The 22106-nt window shown below is 54.3% G+C and overlaps 5 protein-coding genes and 1 pseudogene across 6 annotated transcripts; 1 reads left to right on the forward strand and 5 right to left on the reverse strand.

Moving 5' to 3' along the window:
• Nucleotides 1–413: 413 nt before the first annotated feature.
• Nucleotides 414–1142, reverse strand: GCG54_00009763 (uncharacterized protein; the record flags this gene model as incomplete). Its single annotated transcript, XM_045409702.1, has 1 exon — nucleotides 414–1142. The coding sequence occupies one exon, from the start codon at nucleotides 1140–1142 to the stop codon at nucleotides 414–416; it is 729 nt and encodes a 242-aa protein (XP_045262226.1).
• Nucleotides 1143–6445: 5303 nt separating this feature from the next.
• GCG54_00009764 (uncharacterized protein) lies at nucleotides 6446–7381 on the reverse strand (the record flags this gene model as incomplete). The annotated part of the gene is made up of 1 exon (XM_045409703.1): nucleotides 6446–7381. One exon carries the CDS (start codon nucleotides 7379–7381, stop codon nucleotides 6446–6448), a length of 936 nt encoding a protein of 311 aa, XP_045262227.1.
• A 4132-nt stretch (nucleotides 7382–11513) lies between these two features.
• GCG54_00009765 (putative WD repeat-containing protein C17D11.16) lies at nucleotides 11514–13177 on the reverse strand (the record flags this gene model as incomplete). Its single annotated transcript, XM_045409704.1, has 2 exons — nucleotides 11514–12906; nucleotides 12969–13177. 2 exons carry the CDS (start codon nucleotides 13175–13177, stop codon nucleotides 11514–11516), a joined length of 1602 nt encoding a protein of 533 aa, XP_045262228.1.
• A 4138-nt stretch (nucleotides 13178–17315) lies between these two features.
• GCG54_00009766 lies at nucleotides 17316–17979 on the reverse strand (annotated as a pseudogene). Its single transcript has 3 exons — nucleotides 17876–17979; nucleotides 17567–17623; nucleotides 17316–17465 (listed from the first exon to the last, which is right to left on the reverse strand). Coding segments are annotated over exons 1-3 (311 nt in total).
• Nucleotides 17980–18347: 368 nt separating this feature from the next.
• GCG54_00009767 (uncharacterized protein) lies at nucleotides 18348–19581 on the forward strand (the record flags this gene model as incomplete). The annotated part of the gene is made up of 2 exons (XM_045409705.1): nucleotides 18348–19248; nucleotides 19310–19581. The coding sequence occupies 2 exons, from the start codon at nucleotides 18348–18350 to the stop codon at nucleotides 19579–19581; spliced, it is 1173 nt and encodes a 390-aa protein (XP_045262229.1).
• Nucleotides 19582–20178: 597 nt separating this feature from the next.
• On the reverse strand, nucleotides 20179–21836 carry GCG54_00009768 (uncharacterized protein; the record flags this gene model as incomplete). The annotated part of the gene is made up of 4 exons (XM_045409706.1): nucleotides 20179–20616; nucleotides 20666–21124; nucleotides 21195–21605; nucleotides 21723–21836. The coding sequence occupies 4 exons, from the start codon at nucleotides 21834–21836 to the stop codon at nucleotides 20179–20181; spliced, it is 1422 nt and encodes a 473-aa protein (XP_045262230.1).
• Nucleotides 21837–22106: the final 270 nt, after the last annotated feature.

Below are 22106 nucleotides of genomic sequence, written 5' to 3' on the forward strand. Positions count from 1 at the left end.
TCGGGCACGCAATTCTATGGTTGGCATCTCTGAAACAACGATATCTGAACCATGCCTCATCAATCCTTGGGAGGCCGTATGTAACCATCGATCATGCCGCAGCCCGCGACCTAACGCGGACTCAATGGACCTTGTACTGCTCGTCCGCGTGTTGCTACACGCAACGTGGCTTTGCATTGTATTGTCAAGAATAACGGTGAAGGCACTCACATGGGCTGCACATCGGCGGCTCGGCGTGCTGCCGTCGAGACCAGCTCAGACATCAGACTCATCGGCCCTTTGAAGCCAGCGCCTAGACCGACGGAGACCCGGGAAAGCACTAACTCCGTCAATGCTTGGGCGCCTGTGAGCTTGCGGGCTGATGATGGACCCCGCGCATCTATGTCGTGATATTTGTATCTCCGCTGACGGTCTCATCTGTCGGTGTCAACCTCCTTCAACAACTCTGTCAAATTCATGATACGGTAGCCTCGCCGTTTCAACTCCGGCAGCACCTTCCGCAGCATCGGAATAGTCCAACTTCTCCTGTCATGGCAGATTATGATGGCGCCTGGCCGTGCCATGCTTAAGATGTGTTCGGCGTTGAGCTTCCAATTGCTGATCTGAGCGTCATGGGGGTAAACGCTGCCCAGAACCATCCTGTAACCCAGCTTGTCGATCAGCCTCCGCATCCTGTCACTGAAGAAGCCAGAGCCTGGCCTGAAGTAGTTGGCCGGCATGGGTACATCCTCGTAGTCGTAAAGGTTCTTGATCTTCCGCCGTACTTCAAGTATCTCGGCCTCGAGCTGGCCAACCGGTAGCGACCGCGAGGCCTCGTCGTGCATGGCGTGGTTCCCTAGCTCGCTGCCAGTCTTGATTATGTCTCCCATATCATCCTCGTGACCGTTCATCTGCGAGCCGATGAGGAAGAAGGTCGCGTGTGCGTCGTTCTCCTTCAGGATCTTGAGGATCTCGGGTGTGTGCTGTGAGGGCGCGTCATCGATGGTGAGGCCGATGATCTTGTCCTTGGTCTGGACCTGCCACAACACGTCGGGCCATTTCCGTGCGAAATGGTTGATGATGAAAGCCGGGGGCTTGTAGACGATGTAGGCGGGGAGGACGAGAAGGAGGGCGAGGGCGAGGAGGAAGAGAAGGGTGGCCATTCGGTTGCGGCGCGCGCGCCTCCGGAACTTATTGGGAAATCTCAAGAGCGATATTCGTGCCATTGGCCTATCCGTTCACCTTCCAAGATGTTGTTGGAAGAGAGAAGAGGTTGGCATTGTCGGGGACAGGTCGATATATCGAGGGGTGAAACGAAACGAAACGAGCAGAGACCAGCCGCACAGCTCACTTAACCTCGACTTGGAGAAGGTGCAGGGGGTCGCGTTCCAGAGCTGCGCTGTGCGTGGTCATCTGTGGCTGACGTACGCAGTACCTAGGTACCTCCTCACAGCGTTACATGGCGCAGTGGGGTGTCGTGGCTGGAGCCAACCATTGCACACGGCTTTCGTGGATGCTTAGACCCACCTCGGCCTCCACTAAGGTTCAACTCGATTAAGCACTTCCTAACTTTCGACCGTTTATTCCAACCTCGAAGCTTCTATTCAACCAAAGTCCTTTTTTCTGCTCTGCCGCGCCACGTCTTTGCCTGCACGAAATCAAGTTCGTTCAGTCACCAGCTGACCTTAATGGCTAGCTTCCTCCTGTGCCTCACCTTTTTTTGGCCGCCACAACCCCTCACTGCCTCCCCTCCCGCTCTAGGCTGCGACTGACACCAGCACCTGCAGCCGTCAACCCAGGATGTGGAAACCAGAAACGGATACAGACAGCAGAATACAGAAGCAGTTTAGGTCATACCAAAATTTCTGAGGCATGTTGATGGGACCGTTCTGAACATTCTCTTCCAGGACACGCGGCAAATGACAGCCACGGTCTTCCATGCAAGCACAGCCTGCGGCAAAGCCGATCGGCACTAATCAGTCTTGAGAGCATCGATGTGGAAGAATCCTGCCAAGTGGTCAGTATAAGCATCTTATTGGCAGCTTTGAGCTTCCCTAGGCCTCCAATTTTCTCGAAAATGGTTCGAAGTCGACCCATCGGGAAATACACGATCGAGGTTATCGTGGACTGTCCGGTAGACCGGCAAATGTGGTTGCCTAGACATGCTCGCTACATCGCAAGACATCCAATGAGAGACACGGTACATTTCAGGGCACGTGTATGCTCTACTAGGTACCCGTCGTCACCGGTTTCTGATGGAATGTGATCCCAGTCTTGCTCATTGAAAACCAAAAAGCTGGCACGCTGATCGGCCACACGGTACACCCATCAACCCACAAAGTCTCCATTGTGAGCTATTCTCGGTGCGCTAATCGCGCTTACCTTTCCCTTCTTATTCGACCTACGCAACTCAACTGCCCGCGCCACAGACAACGGCAGACCTGCATAGACTGCTTCGGCCCTCAGAGTACGGCTTGCCCGGTGTGCGTAACACTCACCTCTTTCCTCGCAGTCTTCATTTGGTGATCGCCAATCTTCTCATCGAGAGAGTCAAAGCCAGACGAAAGGTCTAACGGAATAGCTGGGAGGGCTGACGACCGTGGTCAGGGCCATCCTCATGGATCCTTCCCACACTCTCAACCATGTATCCGGAGACAGGTTAAGGTTGTGGCAACCGAGCCACACGCGCAGTTCAGCCTCGCTCAGGCCTTGCTCTAACTCATCTGAGATGAAGAAGCTCTTGTGGGTCTCGATCAGGCTTCCAAACACCATTGCGCATAAGTTCTAGTTGTAATGGCCGCCCATGATGTGCTTCCTGAGCTGATTTAAAGATCCAGCTGTGGCCCTTGTTGTGGAACTCTTAAATGTGTCTTCTATTGTCAATGCATCCGTTCTTCAAAGTCAAAGCTCGCGTTTTTATCAATGTGACAATTACCATTAGGCGCATTCAGTATTTCTCTATGGGCAGCTGTGCGGCTGCTGCATTAAGCAATCGGCAGAAAAGAAACAGAGACAATATCAACGATATTCCACCCTGCGAACTTGTAGCAAAGAGGCCAACGTTACTTGGCATCACGATCAATACCAGCGATGACGAATTGGACCTACTTTCCTATGACAAGAAGTCACCTGAGGACCGTATTTTGGACGACGAGGATATTGCGTATTGGTTGGAGCAGCAGAGTCGCAAAACAGCTACAGCAGGCGTCCTTAAAGCTGTTAACGAACTGGCCAAGGGACTTGACGCTACGCCTGGGTCGGAATCGACCTTGCCCATGCGAACCGAAACTCCTATAGCTAACAGCGAGACCTTACCTGGTAAAACGACACTACAGTCTGATTCGGCGCAAGCATCCGACCTGCCATGTATTCTCCGAGGAGTTGGGGCCTTTGCAGACGATGTCTCTGTTATACCTGCGGATTCAACTACAACAGGCAGGAAGAAGCGGAGGCCATGGTAGGTTTGGATTCGCTCGCTGCCTTATACTCAACTAATAAACATCAGGATGAGGAAGAACCGCAGACCAATCGTAGGCTGGGACCAGTTATGGCTGTGACGACTGCGCAGGCGTACTCGGATCGGCGGTCAGTCAAACGAATGATCTATGACAAAAGGCGCAAGTAAAAGCGATTGCGAAGATACCCTTGGGTTCTGGTCACAAGTACATTCGACAGGGAAAAGTGGTGCGTGGGGCGTTCGTACTCAGTATTCGAGTTTATTAGATTTCTCTCACATTAGACATTTTTCCTGCTTTTGCTGTGTATTGATCGCCCCGACTAGGTAGCATGTTGGTTCAATCGAGCCGGCCCCGAGGTTTCCGAGTCCTAGTGGCCGGCGCGCCGTTGTGTGTCCCGAAACGCCGGGTCTGAACTCTGATCGCCCGGGGGACGCCGGGTCTCCCATGCGCAGAACTGCCATCCAGAACAGCCGGTGGTGGCACGACAGAGTTCGCCACGGAAAGGAGACCCCCGTGGTAGGAGCTTCAGTTGGCTGACATCCCAAGTACACACGCACAAGTTGTGAAAGATGCGACGAACACGGCCTGGACGTCCAAACTCTGTCGGATGTATTATCGAGCTGTCTCCCTTGTGGCGGACCCTACCACTGCCTCGTGCCAATACAATTATTGAAACTTCTTTAGTAGTGACAGCTCCACTCCAGACTTCGGAGCGTTCTGGCTTTCCAGCGGCCTTGACGTCAAAGAAGACCTCACCAGCCAAATGTCATCGTTCTAGACCACAAAGTCACGAGAGCTACATAGTAAAACGGAAGACAACCAGGAACATCTTACAGGATGCCAGCCTCTGCAGCATGATCATTCCCCCTTTATCCATCTGTCAAGCTCGAAAAAAGACGACATCCCAACCTCTGATCAAACACCCGCTTCGGGGATCGACAGTTCTCCCTCTCGCTTGTCGCCTGCATCGTCATGCGGACTGTGGAGAGGGGTGGTGGAGGGGTCACCCTGGCCGAAGATCAAACAAACACTGTGGACACCACCACCGCTTGTTTGCTTGGGATGTCGGCCCTCCCTTGCGTCTCCCCCATTCAGCCAGCCAGCCCTCTCATTCATGAACAACGATGGGTGGGCCGGGGTTCTATCGCATGTGTCTGTGCTGGCGGAGAAGAGAGGGTCAAAAGGATGAAAAAAGGCGAGATCCGATTGAACGTCACCTCTGAACCAACCACGATATCCACTTTCTCATGTTAATGAACCAAATGACGTCCCCTATTCAACGAGTTGCTCAAGACTCTTCACTCGTTGCTTATTTTGTGCAGTCGTCATGGCTACCTAATATGCGATCTTTCCAACCGATCCGTATTCCGACACAACCTCCAGTAGCTTGTCTTGCAAATGTGAGCCCTGACCAGAGTTGTTTGATACCCAGCCTCTCTCTGCAATGCGTTTGCATCTTGGTGGTGAGATTCATGGAATGACTGTCCGAGAAACCAATGAATGGCTGGTCTTCCGTAGTCGCAGTCTTTCCCTTAAACCCAAATGTCTGTCACATGGCACTAATTCGATGTTGCAATCGACAATCGCGGGACCAAGGGCCCCGGCAGATGCATTCAGCCAGAAAACCCCCCAAAAGCTCCGTTGATCAGCCCTTCGCCGTCCACGCAAACGGGACTTGTGCCTCCGCATGGCCCCCCTCCCCAAGCTCCTTCCCTTTCGACGGCTCCAGTCGTTGCAAAACGCCACAAGGCGGCCTTCACAAGTCCGATGACATGTTGCGCGTCATGCTGTCGATGGCGTCTGCATTGAATCGGATCATTCAATAGGCACAAAATTGGCGATACAGTGAAATGCATGAGAGCAAGAGAGACAATCAATCCCCAACCTGCCGATCCTGCCGCCTTTGAGACGGAACCCGGCACCACTTGACACAAGTCATCTTCAACCTCCCCCGCCGCCGACAATTACCACCAATTACACTACGGATACATTGGCCTTCGTTCGCATCGGCCCCGGCAACCACTTTCACCTTTTCTTTCGCTTTCAACTGCCGTAGCATTGTCGGTCCCCACGCATAGAATTTTATGCGTCGCAGTCTAGAACAAGGGATCAAAAAGAAAACAGGCGGAAGGAAGCCGAGGCGAACGTGCGTGGTCGTAGTAGCTAGCAGGGCAAGGAAAAAACAACAGAGAAGGAGAGCAAGAGTGCTAAAGTTGGCCCGCCACCGGATGGCGCTTCGGCACTAACGCAGAGCCTCGGCGGCGCTGTCTCCGATAGCTTGGCCGAGGTCGTGAAGCTACCGCTCAATAAGCTTAGTAGGCCGAGCAAAGGTCCTCGTCGGTGTCTGTCCTCACAGTAACGTCGTTGCGCCTCCTCGTTCTCCCCTGGACCGACTGGCTGTGCGTTAATACACACCGTTCTCGCCAGTCTGTGTTGGGCTCTGCATATTGTGATACTAGAGATGGCTTCATGTCTGCCCCTGCTCTGGCGTCAATGCTTGTTTATCGGATGAACCGTGTTCAATCAGAAGATAGGATGGCTGCTGCAACGCACGGATGAGCTGTGAGCTTGACACACAACAGAGACGAACTCTGTAAATCATAACACAACATCACCGAGATGGCTGAATAATGACAACATGTGCATCGGGGAGACAAATGAGATTTTGCTAGTTATCAATAAGCAATAATTTTTGAGCCGCCGTTCAAGGCGCTCTGGGGAATATCCGCACGTCATTCAAAGGTATATACACAGAAACGCCAATTAGCCCAATATGTAGTGGGCGTTAGGTTACCAAACAGACCATTTCCTTCCATCCCGATATTCGTCCGCTCCAAGTGAAGGTTTCCTCTCTCTGCCACAAAAGAAAAGTCCATTTTTGTCTTTCATCATCGCCCTCAGGGTGTCCCGTAGTGTGTAAGAGAATAACCGAGGTCGTGGTCCGGTTTGCTTATTTCAATTATGTACAATGAACAAAGCAGGTCAAATCGCTTCGATTTGCGAGTGAATCAGATCCACGCGGCAGCCATTGCTCGTTGGGGCGCGTGGCTGTGGCTGGCGGGCTTGTCGTGGAAAAAGCTGTTGAACAGGCTCTGGACCTCGGAAAGGTAGTCCTCGGCGGCGAACTTGCAGAGACCTTGAGCCTTGAGGACACGCTCCTCCTCATCCATGACGCGGTCCTTGATACCAAACTCCTCCGCAATCTCCGTGACCTGGGCCAGCTCGCGGCCGAAGGGATGCGACTCGACCGGCTTTTCTTGTCTGGGCTGCTGCTTCTGCTGCTGGTGCTGGTGGAATGCGGGGCTCGGCATGGGCGGTACGGGAGTCTTGGAAGTCTTGGGAGCGGCGACGACCGAGTTGTGAGACATGGTAGATGCTGCGCTTGAGCCTGACGACGCGCGAGAGGAGAACGTCATGCTGGCCTTTGTCGAGACAGTCTTGTCAGAGGCCTTGGACAGGCTGGACATGGAGCGCTGGCGTGCCATGGCATCGAAAGAGGCCTGTTTCGTGTGCGAAGGCGCACGCCTGGGGATCTTGGGGACCTCAGGAATCGTGGCGGGGTTGACGGCATGGTTCGGGGCGACAAAGTAGCAGGACAAGTGGTTCGGCTCGGGAGACGAGGAGCGTTCATGAGGCGCAACGTCGGGGCTGGTCGGGGGCGACGAGGCAGCAGTGTGAGCACCCTCAGAGTCCTCCTCTGACGATTTGGTTGACGAGTTGCTGGACGAAGTGGTTCGGGGACGGATATCAGGAGCGTTGTAGGAAAGCATGTTGGTGGTGTGGACAAGCTCCATGGGAGCAGAGATCTTTGCTCTGGAAGGCGCCTTGGTGGTCTTGCTTCGCGAGATGAAGTTGTTGCTGCGCTCCTTCCCGCGAGCGGCATCAGACAGATCGATGCTCTGCTTCACCCGGCGGGTGGTGAAAGCTCTTGAGAGTGACGACATGTTGGTCTTGTGTGTAAGATCTCAGCCGGCGAGGCGTTGATAAGAGCAGAAGAGTGGGCGGAGCTGGGGGATAAGTAGGTAAGCTTGAGTTGAATTGTCGCGGGACGCAAGCGCCTGATCCGGTAACAAGGGCCTTGGGGTGCAGTGATGGACTGCGAGAGACGGCAGGTGGGTGGTGACGAAGTGGTGGTGACGGCACTTGTGATTGGGCCTGAGACCTTTATTGGCAGGTGCGGTGGATCTACTGCTGCACGACAGTTGCAGTCAGGCGGGTAGCAGAAGAAGGGTGCCGAATAGCGACGAAGGGCAGGCTGTCAATCGGTGAGAGGGTCTGCCGACTTAAAGAGTGAATGCGAGGGTGTGAGGTTGAGTCTTGTGTGTCGGTGATGCGAGACAGATGATTAGATGACGGCCAGGCCGTGACGGATTATCCTGCGCAGATTGCGTTGTGTTGTGTTGATATCTGTGCGAGAGACAACAGCACGGGTGAGGAGTCCAGTCCTGGAGGTACTTTTTAGGAAGTACAAGAGTTCGGCGTCAATCCGGGTGAGAGTCGTTTAGGGTTGGGTGTCTGAGTGCAGAAGAGAACGTGTGTCTTGTGACTCGGTCTGTGAGTCGGTGTAATGACTGTGAGTGGTACAGGTACTGATCGACCTGTGTGATGAAATGATGGGGTCTCTTTCTCTCTCTCTCTCTCTCTCTCTCTCTATTTTTCTCTCGTTTGGGTGCAATGTAAGGACGGTCGGTTCAGTTGTATATCCAGCCGAAAAGGAACGTTCAACGTGTCGAGCAACAAGCGGTGGGTGATGGAGAGATTTCCTGGTGATTTCGGCGTTTGTTTGGGAAAAATGTTCGAGCCCGCGACAAGTCGTTTTAATATCTCGAGTATCTGTGCTCCGGGGGTTGGAGGTGCAGACGATAAAACGCACAAGAATAGAAAGACACACCGCAAAGGGAGCGATGGGGTGTGGGTGTGGGTGTATTTGTTAGAAGAGAACGACGAAAGGGAGAGATGGTAAATCTTCTTCCTCGAACCAGAACCAGAACCAAGAGGGTGGGAGAGGTTGAAGAAGGGAAGACAGACGAGCGGAGCGGGCGTGTAGAGGGAACACCCAGAGTAATAATCGAATACAATTGCGGGTGCACCACGAGGCAATGGGCAATCAATATCGGGGACGAGGACTGGCCCTGCAGACCACGCACTGGTCGGTGGTCTTTCTCCTCCTTCTCCTCTCGCCTGGTCTGGTCCAAATGGAGCTGTGTTCCCAGTTCCTAGTTCCCGACCTAGCCTACCTAGCACCGCGACCCAGGTCGAGTGGTCCTGACCATGGATGAATGAGTGTGGTCCACGCCTCCCACCTGGGGGATGTCGCTCTTTGATTGCCCTACGACCCGTTTTGGTTGGCCATCGTCGAGGTCCCTCGCAGGCGGGGGGAGGGGGGGGGAGCCCATTGGAGCCAACCACTGAAGACGTGCGCTTCCAGGTTGCGAACTGGCGCCATCCTTGCCGTCCACCCGTCCTTCCTTTTCTCGCGCGCCCCCTGTCCTAGGATAGGTGTAGTCTGTATTCGTACGCAGTACTGCATAGTAGGTAGGTAAGGTCACGGTGCAGAGCAGGGGTACAGTGGGGCTTGGCAATCAAAACGGGTAAAGGTTCCTGATGATTCACAGTGTGAACGCCGGCCGACCCACTGACGCCTCGCCTCTTTTTTAACGCCAGGACCCCTTTCGAGCCGTCGCTGCACCAATGACAGCTCGCGTTTGGACCAACCCCTGGCTCCTTTCCTTTTTCTCTCCTGCAAGCCCTTTTGGGTGTGGCCGGGCATCGTCGGTCTCGCTCCTCTTCGTCCCGTCCACGGTCCTGGGATGTGACATCGACACCCGACAGCAACAGTGAGCGGCAGCGGCAGTGGCAGCGGCAGCGGTAGAGACGACAGCAGAGCATTCACCACTCCACTCCGCCAAGAAACATTTCTCAACGCGGCACGACTCACAAGAACTTGGTGGTGGGATGGATCGACCAAACGACACCCACCACCTCACCCTACGAATACCCCAAACTCCCCAAACCGCCGTCGACCAGTCGAACCGCCACTAAGGGGCATGCCGTGATCGCCTTCTGGAAAAATGCCCGGCACCGTCAGACCAGCCCAGCCGAGACCAGTCCGGCGCATCACCCGCTCCCTTTTGACAAGTCATCGCGCTTTTCTAACTTGAGCCGTGTCTGCCTCCTCCATTGGATCCCCCATCCGCGACATCATCGTCAGGCCGACATGTCCGGATACACCACATCAGAGATACAGCGCACTCGCCCTCTGCAGATGCTCATGTACTTCGACGGACGCACGTACTTGCTACGTCGGGCTGCGACCGCCATGTGTTTCCAGCCGTGACATGTCGTTTGCAGTACAGCGAAACACGCGCTGAGCTCCTGCTTCTCGCACAACAGAATCTCGCAGAGAAACGGCGCTCAATCAGCACATGTTGTCGACGCTTCCCTGGGGAAACCTTGCCTCGTCGTCAGACTATCGCAAGTTCATGTCCGAATTGCCCACCGATCCCACCATCAAGGCAACACTCGAAGAGGGACCGGTACTCCTCCGGCCTCACACCGTTGACCGTCCACCGGCATCTTGGCCAACAGTTCATGGCCCATGGGCCCCGACGGTCCCGACCCGTCTAGCGACTCGCACCGCACGCAAATCCTGGAAGAAGATTGTGCGATTCAAGATGGGCGAGCCGCGGGCCCGCGGCGAATCGTCAGCCTGCCAGGTTTCTCCGGGAGGGCCCATCCCTGCACAGTGTGATACGATCCGCCAGGACGGACCTTTGGGCTCTGGGCTGTTGGACCAGTGAATGGGGTCGACGCCTCCAAGTCAGAAGGGCGTCAAGCAAGAACGCCAAAAAGCCGAAAAAGAGATCGTGGCCGGCCGTTCCCAATAACTCGCCGACCGGACGAAGACTGAGGCGTCATTGGCTGAGTGTTCCATCCGTCATCCTCGCCCGTTGGCAGGCCCCCCTGAAGTTTCAGCGTTTCACACTGCGCCATCCCACCCTGGTGGCGCTGTGCCTTGCGTGCCTGCGCAAGCGGCGCAGGGATCCTTGTCGACGAATGCTGCGCTGCCAGCCAGCACCCGAGGTTCCAGCGACGAGACTGGCTCACCAACCCCATAATGCTCCGTTTCCCTTGCGCATCTCCCAGGGGGATTCGCCGGTGGTGGTGTGGAAACCAGGCGATCAGGAATCGATTTTTCACCTTGTTTCTTGGGGGAGGCAATGGCCCAGACGCCGCTAGAAATCCCTCAACGACGATATCGCCGGTTGTGGGCTAGCAGTCGAGTCTTGACATCGGGTTATCACGACTCCAACTCATAAGTGTGTTCTGGTCTGGTCTGAGACTCGAGTGAATGAACACATCGCGAACAGACCACTGCGAACGCGAGCAAAGGGCAATGTCCGGCCCTGGCTCATATGCCAGATCGATTAATGGCCCACAGTCTCCTCCTTCATCAAGAGCGCATGAATATGTCAGGTTGCTGCCGCTCCCCCCTCCACAGCTTTTCAATGCTTAATTAGGCCCATCCTTCGTTCACGAATTCACGAACGATACATCTCACATCAAACCGGTCGCATCACCTTCAATGCTAGTGAGGGCCGCGCAGTCAGGGTTTCATCCGACAGCTTACCAGCGCACATATATCATCCTCTTACGAGCCGTTCCTCACCAATTGTTTTCCCGGTTTGAGCCTATCGTATGGCAGCCTTGGCTTTCGCTCTTGACGAAACTCATGTGGTCTATGCTTACTACTGTTCAGACGACGGCATTAAACTTCAGACGATTTCAGATCAACTCCCGCACTTGAAATGCTCCTCTCCACTGCAAAAACGTCTTGGCTGCCAAACTCCTCCACTATCCTAAACGACGCCGTTCCGAAGTCGTCATCATCGGAATGCTGTTTTCGGCTATCACTGATTAAAGTGGCGCCGGGGACATGCTCGGCGTGCCATTTCGACCCATCCAGCCGAGCCGCCAGAAAATTCTCCTGGCGATCTTCCGCTGTACTCGCATATGGAAAGTGCTAATGAAGCAACATGTGAAGGTTACGCTCAGTCATTATTTGTGTTTTTGGCCCTAATCCTCATCCTCATCCATTGAATCGCCATCCTTCTCACCCTCCTCATCATCTCCCTCGTCCTCGCTGTCACTGCTGTCGTCTTCCGCGACACCCACCAGCCTGTCCTCTTCGGCGCCCTCTGGCTTCTGGGGAACACGCTCGGCGAAGGCATGGCGCACGCCAGCGTTGGTGCTGGTGTCCCAGACGTGCATGGTACCGCGGCTGCCAGCAACGGCAAGTCTGAACGCCACCTCTGGATCCGGAGCAAACTGTGTCGAGAACACCTTGCCAACATCCAGATTGCGGGATACCACCATGGACGGTCCCGAAGGCTGAATGTTCCATAGCTTCACGGTCTTGTCGGTTGAGCCGGTGGCCATGAAACCAGGCACCACAGGGTTGATGTCGAAGGAAGAGACCGACTCGTCGTGTGCCTGCAGGGTCCAGATGGCCTTAGTTGCCTCGGGGGTTGCTGGCGCATTGCGGACGTCGTGGTAGTGAATGATGCCGTTCTCCGTAGAGACGTAGAAGTAGTTTGCGTCATGTGGGTCCCACTTGATGTTCTCGACATCGCTTTCGACACCCCATCTGGGCACCTTGGCGTCAGGAGCTCTCATATCGGCGGCGACGACTGTTCTGTCGTAGCTACCGCTCAGCAGAACGGTAGACTCGACGGAGTGCCATGCCAGAGAGCAGACCTTGTCAGTGTGGTAGGAGTACGACTTGGCGCACTTAGCCGTGTGCAAATCCCAAAGCTTAACCGTCTTGTCCGCCGAGGCGGACGCCAGGAGGTTTCTGTGCTTCCTGTTGGCGGCGAGGGCCAGGACGGCATCAACGTGGTACTCGTCGTTGGCCTTGGCCTTCTTCTTCTTTTTCTTCTTCTTCTCCTCGGAACCCTCTCCGGCCTGTCCCAGGATGGCATTGGGGTACATGCAGTCAACCGTATCAAGATCCCAGACCTCAATGTCGGGGTCCATGGTTCCGACGGCGACAAAGTTGGCGGTTGAGTCCTTGTCGACGCCAGCCTTTTGCACGGGAATATCGAGCCACTCGACGCAGAGGGGTATCGCGGGGAGCATGATGTCGTGGTGAACGTAGAGGTTGTCGGCGGCGTCCTCGTAGACATAGACCTCGAGGTGCGCCATCTCGTCCTCGACCTTGGCCGCGAGCAGCAGGTTGTCGGTCGCGAGGATCTGGAGGTCCTCACGGTCCTCGTCATCGTCGTCGCCGCCATCGTTCAGGGTGATGTACGGGTCCTCCTTGTTGGATTCGTAGTAGGCAAGCGACTTGACGTTGCCGAACATGGCCATGCCCTCACCCTGGCCGACCTTCTCCTCGTCGTCATCCTCGTCGGTGTCGTCGTAGTTTTCAAGGTTGTACTCCTTTAGGTCTTCGTCGTTGATGTCGATCCTACAACTCGAAGTCAGCGGCACAGCCCCTCATGCAAAGACTTAGAGCGCGAGGGAACCAACGTTTCCTTATCGACCGGAGCAGCGTCCTTCGCAGATGCTGCAGAGTTCTCCTCCTCTTGCGCTTCCTTCAAGTCCTCCTCGGCATCGTCCAGCTGCAGCTTGGCGAGTTCCGCTATGCGCTCGAACTCTGCCTCGTCGAATGTATACTTGGCGGGGAAGGGTGCTGCGAAGCCTCGGGGCACCCAGGTAGACGTTGTGATCATGGACATCTTGGAGAAATGTCCGACAATCGGGTATCTAGTGCGCGATTAGAATGCGCAACGGAGACTGTACAAATCCAAGTCGGTGGGATACCTAATTGTGGAAGAAAAAAACTGTCGAGACTGGTCTGCAAGTTAATGCCTGCGACCCAACTGCGAGCGCAGGAAAAAAAAAATTCGGCCGTTGGTGGGGGGTTATCTTATCGTGTTATCGATAAATGACATCGCATCTGAACCTCACATAATGGTGTGCCTGAGACCAAGACAAATCCCAACTGCGCAATCTGTCCATGTTCCGACGATATTCATGCTAGTGCCCAAGGCATTATCCTTTTTATTGCTTGTTCTGAGTTTGACTTGTCTCTCAATATGGAACTGCAAAACACACTACAAAAACTCTGCTGAATGATTCAACTATCGTCTAGCGAATCTGCACAAGACAGGCCTGCTCATTAATTGCTAGTTATATAGCACCTGTAGTATCTTGGAATTACTTTTATCATTCATTGCGTTATTCCCTTTTTTCCCCCCTTTCTTTGGCCCGTACAGAGTAATGTGTTCAAGCTTCAAGCACATCGGGAAGACATACCGACAACAAGCGCTTAGAAGGGTATGGGCCGGGTAGTTGCATATTCAAGACCCACCTCTGAGCTTTGTTTACTTCGTGACATGGTTACCAACCTTGCCGTCTTCGCATCATCCATCTATCCTTCCCGCGGCGACACCGACAACAACGAGATGTACGATAATAGAGATGGATCGGCGGCGCCGAGTTTCAAGCGCCGAAGGCTTGATGGAGGCAGGTTCCAGGATTCAGGACGGTCAACACCTCGCGACTCGCGCTCGGCCGCTGCCTCGACTCCTTCCAGGGACGTGAACGACGTACCACCGCCGACCGACGAGGACTCCAAGGCGCTGGATCGCGACTGGTACATGGGCGATGAATTTGGCGGTCATGTGTTCGGCGACGACACGCACAACCCGTTCGCGGACTATTCCGCATGGGAGGCGCAGAAGCAGGAGGAGATCAAGGCAGAGAAGATGACGAGCAGATTCGACGCTCGGAGGGAGCAGAGGAATAGGGAGAATGACGCTTGGGAGACGAACCGGATGCTGGTGTCAGGAGTTGCCCAGCGAAGAGACATGGGAGCCGACTTCGATGACGAGGAAACCACGCGAGTTCATCTTCTGGTCCACGACCTTAGGCCGCCGTTCCTCGATGGCAGGACGATCTTCACAAAACAGCTGGAGCCTGTGCCCGCAGTGCGCGATTATCAGAGCGACATGGCGGTATTCAGTCGCAAGGGAAGCAAGGTGGTCAAGGACGCTCGGCAACAGCGCGAACGACAGCGGCAAGCGCAGGAGGCGACAAGCATGGCTGGCACGGCGTTGGGGAACTTGATGGGTGTCAAGGAAGACGACGGCGACAGTGCTCTTCCAGTTGCGTCGGAAGAAGACGCCAAGAAGGGCGGCGACGGCAAGGGGGATGACGGCGGCAACAGCAGCAGCAACAAGTTCAGCGACCATATGAAAAAGGACGAGAATGGAGGAAGCAGCGACTTCAGCCGGAGCAAAACGTTGCGCGAGCAGAGACAATATCTGCCTGCGTTCGCTGTTCGAGAAGACCTGATGCGCGTCATACGTGAAAACCAAGTCATTATCGTGGTTGGCGAAACGGGTTCTGGCAAGACGACGCAATTGACGCAGTTCCTGCATGAAGACGGCTTCGGCAAATCGGGCATGATCGGCTGCACACAGCCAAGACGTGTCGCTGCGATGAGTGTTGCAAAGCGTGTCTCCGAAGAGATGGAGGTCAAATTGGGCAGCACCGTAGGCTATGCGATTCGTTTCGAAGATTGCACTAGCAAAGACACCGTCATCAAGTACATGACTGACGGTGTTCTGCTTCGAGAGTCCCTCAACGAGCCTGATCTTGACAGGTACTCCTGCGTTATCATGGACGAAGCCCACGAACGCGCTCTGAACACGGACATCCTGATGGGTCTATTCAAGAAGATCCTCCAGAGACGGAGAGATCTGAAGCTCATCGTCACCTCTGCGACGATGAATGCCAAACGCTTCTCAGACTTTTACGGCGGGGCTCCAGAGTTTATTATCCCTGGAAGAACATTCCCTGTCGACGTCATGTTCCACAGATCACCGGTTGAAGATTACGTCGACCAGGCAGTTCAGCAGGTTCTTGCGATTCACGTATCCATGGATCAAGGAGACATCCTCGTTTTCATGACCGGTCAAGAAGATATTGAGGTCACCTGCGAGCTTATCCAGCGACGACTGGACGCACTCAACGATCCTCCCAAGCTCAGTATCTTGCCGATTTACAGTCAAATGCCTGCAGATCTGCAAGCCAAGATCTTTGACAGGGCAGCGCCTGGGGTGCGCAAGTGCATCGTGGCTACCAATATTGCGGAGACGAGTTTGACTGTTGATGGTATCAAGTACGTGGTTGATGCAGGTTACAGCAAGATGAAGGTGTACAACCCGAAGATGGGAATGGACACCCTCCAAATCACCCCGATCTCGCAGGCAAACGCGTCGCAAAGATCAGGTCGTGCAGGCAGAACAGGCCCCGGCAAAGCGTTCCGTCTCTTCACAGAGAAGGCATTCAAGGAAGAGCTTTACCTGCAAACCATTCCTGAGATCCAGCGGACGAATCTGAGCAATACCGTGCTCATGCTAAAGTCGCTTGGTGTCAAGGATCTCCTAGACTTTGACTTCATGGATCCGCCGCCTCAGGACACTATCACGACGTCCATGTTCGACCTCTGGGCCCTTGGCGCGTTGGATAACCTGGGTGAGCTCACTCCTCTGGGCCGCAAGATGAGCGCGTTTCCAATGGATCCTTCCCTTTCGAAGCTTCTCATCACTGCTGAGGAATACGGTTGCAGCGAGGAGATGATCACCATCGTATCCATGCTGTCTGTTCCCAATGTTTTCTATCGCCCGAAAGAACGCCAAGAAGAAGCAGACACACAGCGAGAAAAGTTCTGGGTTCACGAGTCTGATCACTTGACATACTTGCAGGTATACTCGGCGTGGAAGTCCAACGGATGCTCAGACGGATGGTGTATCAAGCACTTCCTTCACCCCAAATCGCTCCGTCGCGCCAAGGAGATTCGGGACCAGCTCCTCGATATTATGAAGATGCAAAAGATGGAAATGATCAGCTGCGGTATGGATTGGGACATCATCCGCAAGTGCATCTGCAGCGGCTACTATCATCAGGCCGCCAAGTACAAGGGCTCCGGCGAGTACATCAACCTCCGCACCAACCTTGGCGTTCAGTTGCATCCGACCTCGGCGCTGTACGCCGGCCACCCACCAGATTACATCATCTACCACGAGCTCATCCTGACGTCGAAGGTGTATGTGTCGACCGTCACCGCGGTCGACCCCCATTGGTTGGCTGATTTGGGCGGCGTGTTCTACTCAGTCAAGGAAAAGGGGTACTCGGTGCGGGACAAGCGGATAACGGAGACTGAGTTCAATCGCAAGATGGAAATCGAGGCAAAGATGGCCGAGGATAAGAAGAGGGAGGAGCAGAGGTTGGAAGCTGAAGCAGAGAGGTCAACGAAGAAGAAGGTGACGAGTACGTCGACCAACGGGAAGAAGATCGTCACGCATGGGGCCGTGAGAAAGCCCGTTATTAAGCGTAGAGGCAGAGGCGTTTAGAGCGTTAGTTGGATTAGGCATCTATACTTTTGGGCGAAAATACCAGCAATAGAAATGGAGCTTGACGACCAATAATTTACGTCTCCGGTGCTCTTCTGAACTTTCTCTGCTTTGATTTTTAGGCGTCAGTGAATGTCCAGTTGGTCGTTGAATTTGCTTTTTCATGCTGAACGTAGCGAATATATCCAAACTGTCAAACTGACTTATTTATGACTGACGATTCTTTGCATACTTTGCTCCTCTGTGGAACCCTGGCTAGGGTCAAATGTTTGCACAAGTGAGTCACTATCTCGAGCGAATCGCATAGCCGGGCTTGGTGGCTTTTGGTTTCAATATTGTAAGTAAAACTACATTTGTAACTTCTGTTTTTTCCCAGGAAGGTTATGAGAATCCCGTGCTGCAGGTTTCGTCCAGCCTGTTTTCTGAGGGTTACCGGCTCTCAGGGATGAGCGCCTCACCGCCGAACCAGAAAGCCCTCTTCTCCGTCGACCAAGTCACGGTCCTCGTGGTCAAGCTTGACGACCCTGGCCGACCTTGGACCGTCGTCAATGTCCTTCAACAGCTTCTTCAGCGCGTCCTCTTCGCCTTGCGCTTCGCCCTCGACCTGCGGGCAGCACGGTCAGTCTCTTCAAACTTGAAAAGCACGTTTCCATCCACTAGGGAAATTTGGTGCTCGTCGGCATATGGATGCAAATTTCGACTTACCTTATTGCTATCCGTGTTGCGACACCACCCTGTCAATCCATACTCGCTTGCACGCTTCTGCGTAAAATACCTGTTTCCATGCATGCACAGTCAATCTCTCCGTTCAAGCAGTCTTCGTCATCGGGGTCGATTTCGCCAAAATTGGAAACACGTTAAAATGTTGGGGGGTTTTCATCACGAACCGAAATCCGACACCTGCGTGTGACGTCAGTGACGATGGAGCTTCGACGATGCTCGCTTCCTCCTTATCCAGGAACCGCGATAATAGCTCGGAGCTCATGTGGAGGAAGGGGAGGGGTCAAGACGTACCTTGTACCACGCCGCCGTGTGCAAGAAAATATATCTGAAGAGAAGGGGAAATGTCAAAATAGGATTGAGCCCGACAACGCCGGATGACTTACTCTTTTAGCCATGATGCTCGTCTATTCAAAGACTGGAGTGTGCCTTGACATATGAATTGTCGAATGAAACGGTGTAGACAGGAAGGTCAAAAGTAACTCGGAGCTCCCTCAAGCTTGACATTCTTGTGGGGTCTGTATCACGCACGTACCGATGACATGCATTCCTGCCTGTGACCATTCCCCATCTGTTATCGATAGTGGACGGCTAAAGTCCGGAGCCAATCACTCTCGGCGAATTTGTGAACCAACCCTCTTGCGCCTCGTTTCTCTCCGCCATTGTCTCACTGCCTCGTCCACGCATCAACAATCACAACAAAGCTCGCTTCATTCCCAGACTTCACACTCAAAGACCTCATCCTGTTCCCTCGAATTGCTAGAAGATGGCCTCCCCCATGGAGTCCTCAGCAGCCGACCCTCCAACAGTCCTCTTCCGCGCAGGCAAGAAGCGCAAAGCCGGCTTGCGCCAACGCGTCGCATCCCCCGAAGGAGCAGCAAACACCGTCGCCGCTGAATCGACACCGACGACAACAGACCCGACTCTGCAGCCGACCGAGGCGGCGTCCGCGAGGACGGAACTCGATGCCTCGGACAAGGAAGCGACTGAGGCCCTCCCGTCAACATTGCGCCACCGCGCGCGAAAACGTCTCAACGGCGTCGGGTTCTCGGCCCGCGCGACGTCCAGCCCTTCAGAAGACTCGCTCGCCGCAGACCTCCCATCCTCCCGCGCTCTCATGCCCGCAACATCACAACCTGAAGATGATCCCCTGATCGCAAAACGCTTTGCCCCGCAGACGGGTCTGGCGACCACCATTGTAAACAAACACATGTATGTATTACCACCAAGCAACCCGCTGCGGTCCACCCAGCCCCTTTGGCCAGAGACTGATCAAGCAAGGATGGAATACATAGAATCCCACCTCTCTAACCGCAACCCCTCCCCCTCCGCGGAGACAACAACACATACCTCATCGTCGCTTTCCTCCACCGCTCCGGCACCCGTCGCGGGGAACGACAAAAAGGCACACCCCATCATGCAAGGGAAGCTGATGGAGGTCGACCTAGGCGACGAGGTCCGCGCCCGCAACCAGGCCATGACGGAAAAGGCCGCCCGGCGTCTGTTGGGCGAGTCTGTACCCGACGAGGAGCCCGAAGGCGGACCGCGCAAGGCAAAGAAGCCGAGGCTTGGCCGAGACGGTAAGCCCTGGCGACCCAGAAACCGGCGCGGGAGCGACGATGTCAAGCGTGATCAGCTCGTGGAAGAGATCCTGCGCGAGAACAAACGTGAGTAGTTCCTTGTCGAGTCTTTATCAGGTCTTCGGCAGCAAAAGCTAACAATCGCTAGTCGATGTCTATGATGTGCCTGCCATGCAACAACCTCAGTATGAGGGTGATGGCGACGCAGACGATCGTATCGCCGAGGAATTCCGGCGCGAGTTCATGGATGCCATGGTGCAGCGACAGCAGAAAAAGAAGGCGGCCGTACCGCCAGCGCGGGCGGGTGCTCGGAAGGCGGATGAGGATGTGCTCAAAGGCCCTAAGTTGGGCGGCAGTCGTAATTCCAGGGCTGCTATGCGTGACTTACTACTCAAAAAAGAGAAGGAGGGCAAGCGATGATGCACAGCTAACTTGTGCCCCAACATACTACACTATACGATACCCACATGACAATGAAACATGATTAGCTGGAATGATTGTATTTTGTGATTGGCATCTATAAACCAAATCAGAGCATTTAACAGTCAGATTTCCCGTACCAACTGAGAAAACACCAATTCCTATAACGGAAAAAGGACAAAAAGGGAAGGAAAAAGAAAGGTCATGACGACGTGCAAGCCAACCCAAGAACCTGTAAGGCAGCCATTTTGATATCCCTGATAAGACCCAAAAGGAAAAAGAAATTGTGACAGATCATGTCAGATCATAAACAGACGCCTTCAACCCACACACACCCACATGACTGTCGTAAGTAGCTAGGCCCTATAAGAATGTAAAGAATGTTTGAAGCCGGCTCGTCAAAAGCTCTCTGGTCTTTCTAAGCTCTCGCGACTTTGCAACGCCGGGGTATTAATGCGGTTCATCCTCATGCCTCAATGCCGTGTATGCATGCCACTTATTTCCCATGACGCCGTTGTGATATCAGATGCAGAACGTAGATCCCCAAGTGCAAATTCATGTGATGGTGTAGACTTGGCCACCGACGGGGCCACGATGTCACCGGATGTCAAGCTGGAACGGCTTGAACCGTCCGCCGATTGTTGCGCAGCGAGGGCACTTGCGCCGAGCCCCTTGCTCTGCCATCAGGACATCGACGCAAGCCTGACACAGGCCGCAAATGCATTCTGTGCAGGCATACGAGTCCTTCAGCAGTGAGACGCTCTGACAGGCTGCGCAGTAGATCTGAGTGTTTTGCGAGGAATAACTCGGTGACGAGTCTGACAGGCCTCTCGACTCAATGTGGAAGTTCTCCCCGCTTTCACCGCTTTCAACCGACGGGAATGGGTCAATCGTGTCCTGGTTGTAGGATGGTGGGGTTAAGGCCTGTTGGAGCGGCGAAGCTTGGTAGCTTTGTGCTGCGTGTGCCGCCTGGAAATTATGGTGCTGGAAGGGGGGCAGTGAAGCTCTGTGGATAGAGACTGGTGATTGGGGTACCTGAGGGATGGTCAGCTAGCGTCGAATGAGTAAACATCAGACATCTTACAGGAGTTCGATCCTCATCGATGTCACCGGCGGCAGAAGCAGCCTGGTCGGCAGCATCGATGAGATCTTCCCATCTTTTTCCATAGTCTGCAGAAGGTTCAGCCGATAACGCCTTACGGTCATTATTACCTGGTCTAAGCCGTTCGTCATTTTGGATGCGTCGTAACCAGTCCGCTGCGGATCCGCGAGATTTTTGTTTCTTGTGGTGTGCTTCTCTACCTCTCTTGGTGACTGACTGTTTTCTGGGTCGAGTAGGTCCAGGAGGGCGCTGAATTGGCGGTAGGGTTGACGAGCGTCCAGGGGGCGAATTTGCAAGAATCGATGGCAAAATATCCCTAGGCCTGCTCGAGTTCATGGCTGGAAATGGTTCGCTGGTGATGTCGCTATTGGATAAATGGATTGGTGGTAGTTCAATTGATGTCCTGGGTATTCGCCGCCCCTCGGTGTCGGAGTGCCAGTCCTGATGGGAGAAGGTCGTTTAGCGCTCTGTTGGTGCTTGTAAGTGGTAGTGGGTAGATTTCTCGACTTACTACTTCGGACTCCCACTCAGGTTCGACCTTGTGACCGTGCAACTGCGCCAGTGCCGCCGCGGCACTAGCAGCAGGGAGCAGCGAGCCCACGGCATGATCGTCCAGCGTTCGGGGCGTGCCCGGATTGCTGTTGTCGTACATGTGCCGGTCATGGTTGAAGCCTTGAAGATGGTCAATCTTTGGGGGGAAGCCCTGGATTGAGAGGGACGAACCCTGAGGCACTGATGTCGCATTTTGCTGGATGGGAGGGCGTTCGGACGGCGGGGTGTTGATCATGAGCAGGAAGCTCTCCTCGGTCGCCGGAAGCTTGGAGATGTAGTGTTCGGGATGTGCTCTGCGAATGTGCTCTTGCATGGATCGGTATCGTTTTTCCTGTGGTGCGCCGACTGTGTCAGAAGAGCTCTCTCTTTTCTGTCGGTCGGGTGGGTTTTGGGGGGCGTAATCGAAAGCTCTTGGGGGTGGAATCCAGAGCGCAACGGTCGGCGGCGCCGTTGGAGGAGGGATTCATTCATATGGTGCCAGACTTACACCGATGCAGCGCTTTCTGCAGCTGGAGCCATCTTGGTTTCTCAGAGGACACACGACTTCATTGTTGGAGTCGGTGATTGAGAAGGAAGACGTTAGAGAAGATCTGGGCGGCATCTTGACCCCACCATGCGCGCGAGGGCTGGTATCGATACTGAGCGGGGTGAGGTGCGATAAGTGCGTGCGTAGTGTGTCGCGAAGCGAGGCCAATTGACTGTAGCTGAATCTGGTGAGGCTCTAGCATTTGGCGATGCGAAGGAAGCTGCGAAGTTCAGTTAACAAGTGTTGGAGCTTTGGAAGCTCTCCTCTCCGTCTCTGTCTGGTGTGTTACAAAGAGTGTTTCGAAGGATAAGGTGTAATGGAGGGGAGGGAAAGGACGGGGAGGTC

The sequence above is a fragment of the Colletotrichum gloeosporioides genome (genome assembly GCF_011800055.1).
Source record: "Colletotrichum gloeosporioides strain Lc1 chromosome Unknown consensus_57, whole genome shotgun sequence".
Lineage (NCBI taxonomy): Eukaryota > Fungi > Ascomycota > Sordariomycetes > Glomerellales > Glomerellaceae > Colletotrichum > Colletotrichum gloeosporioides.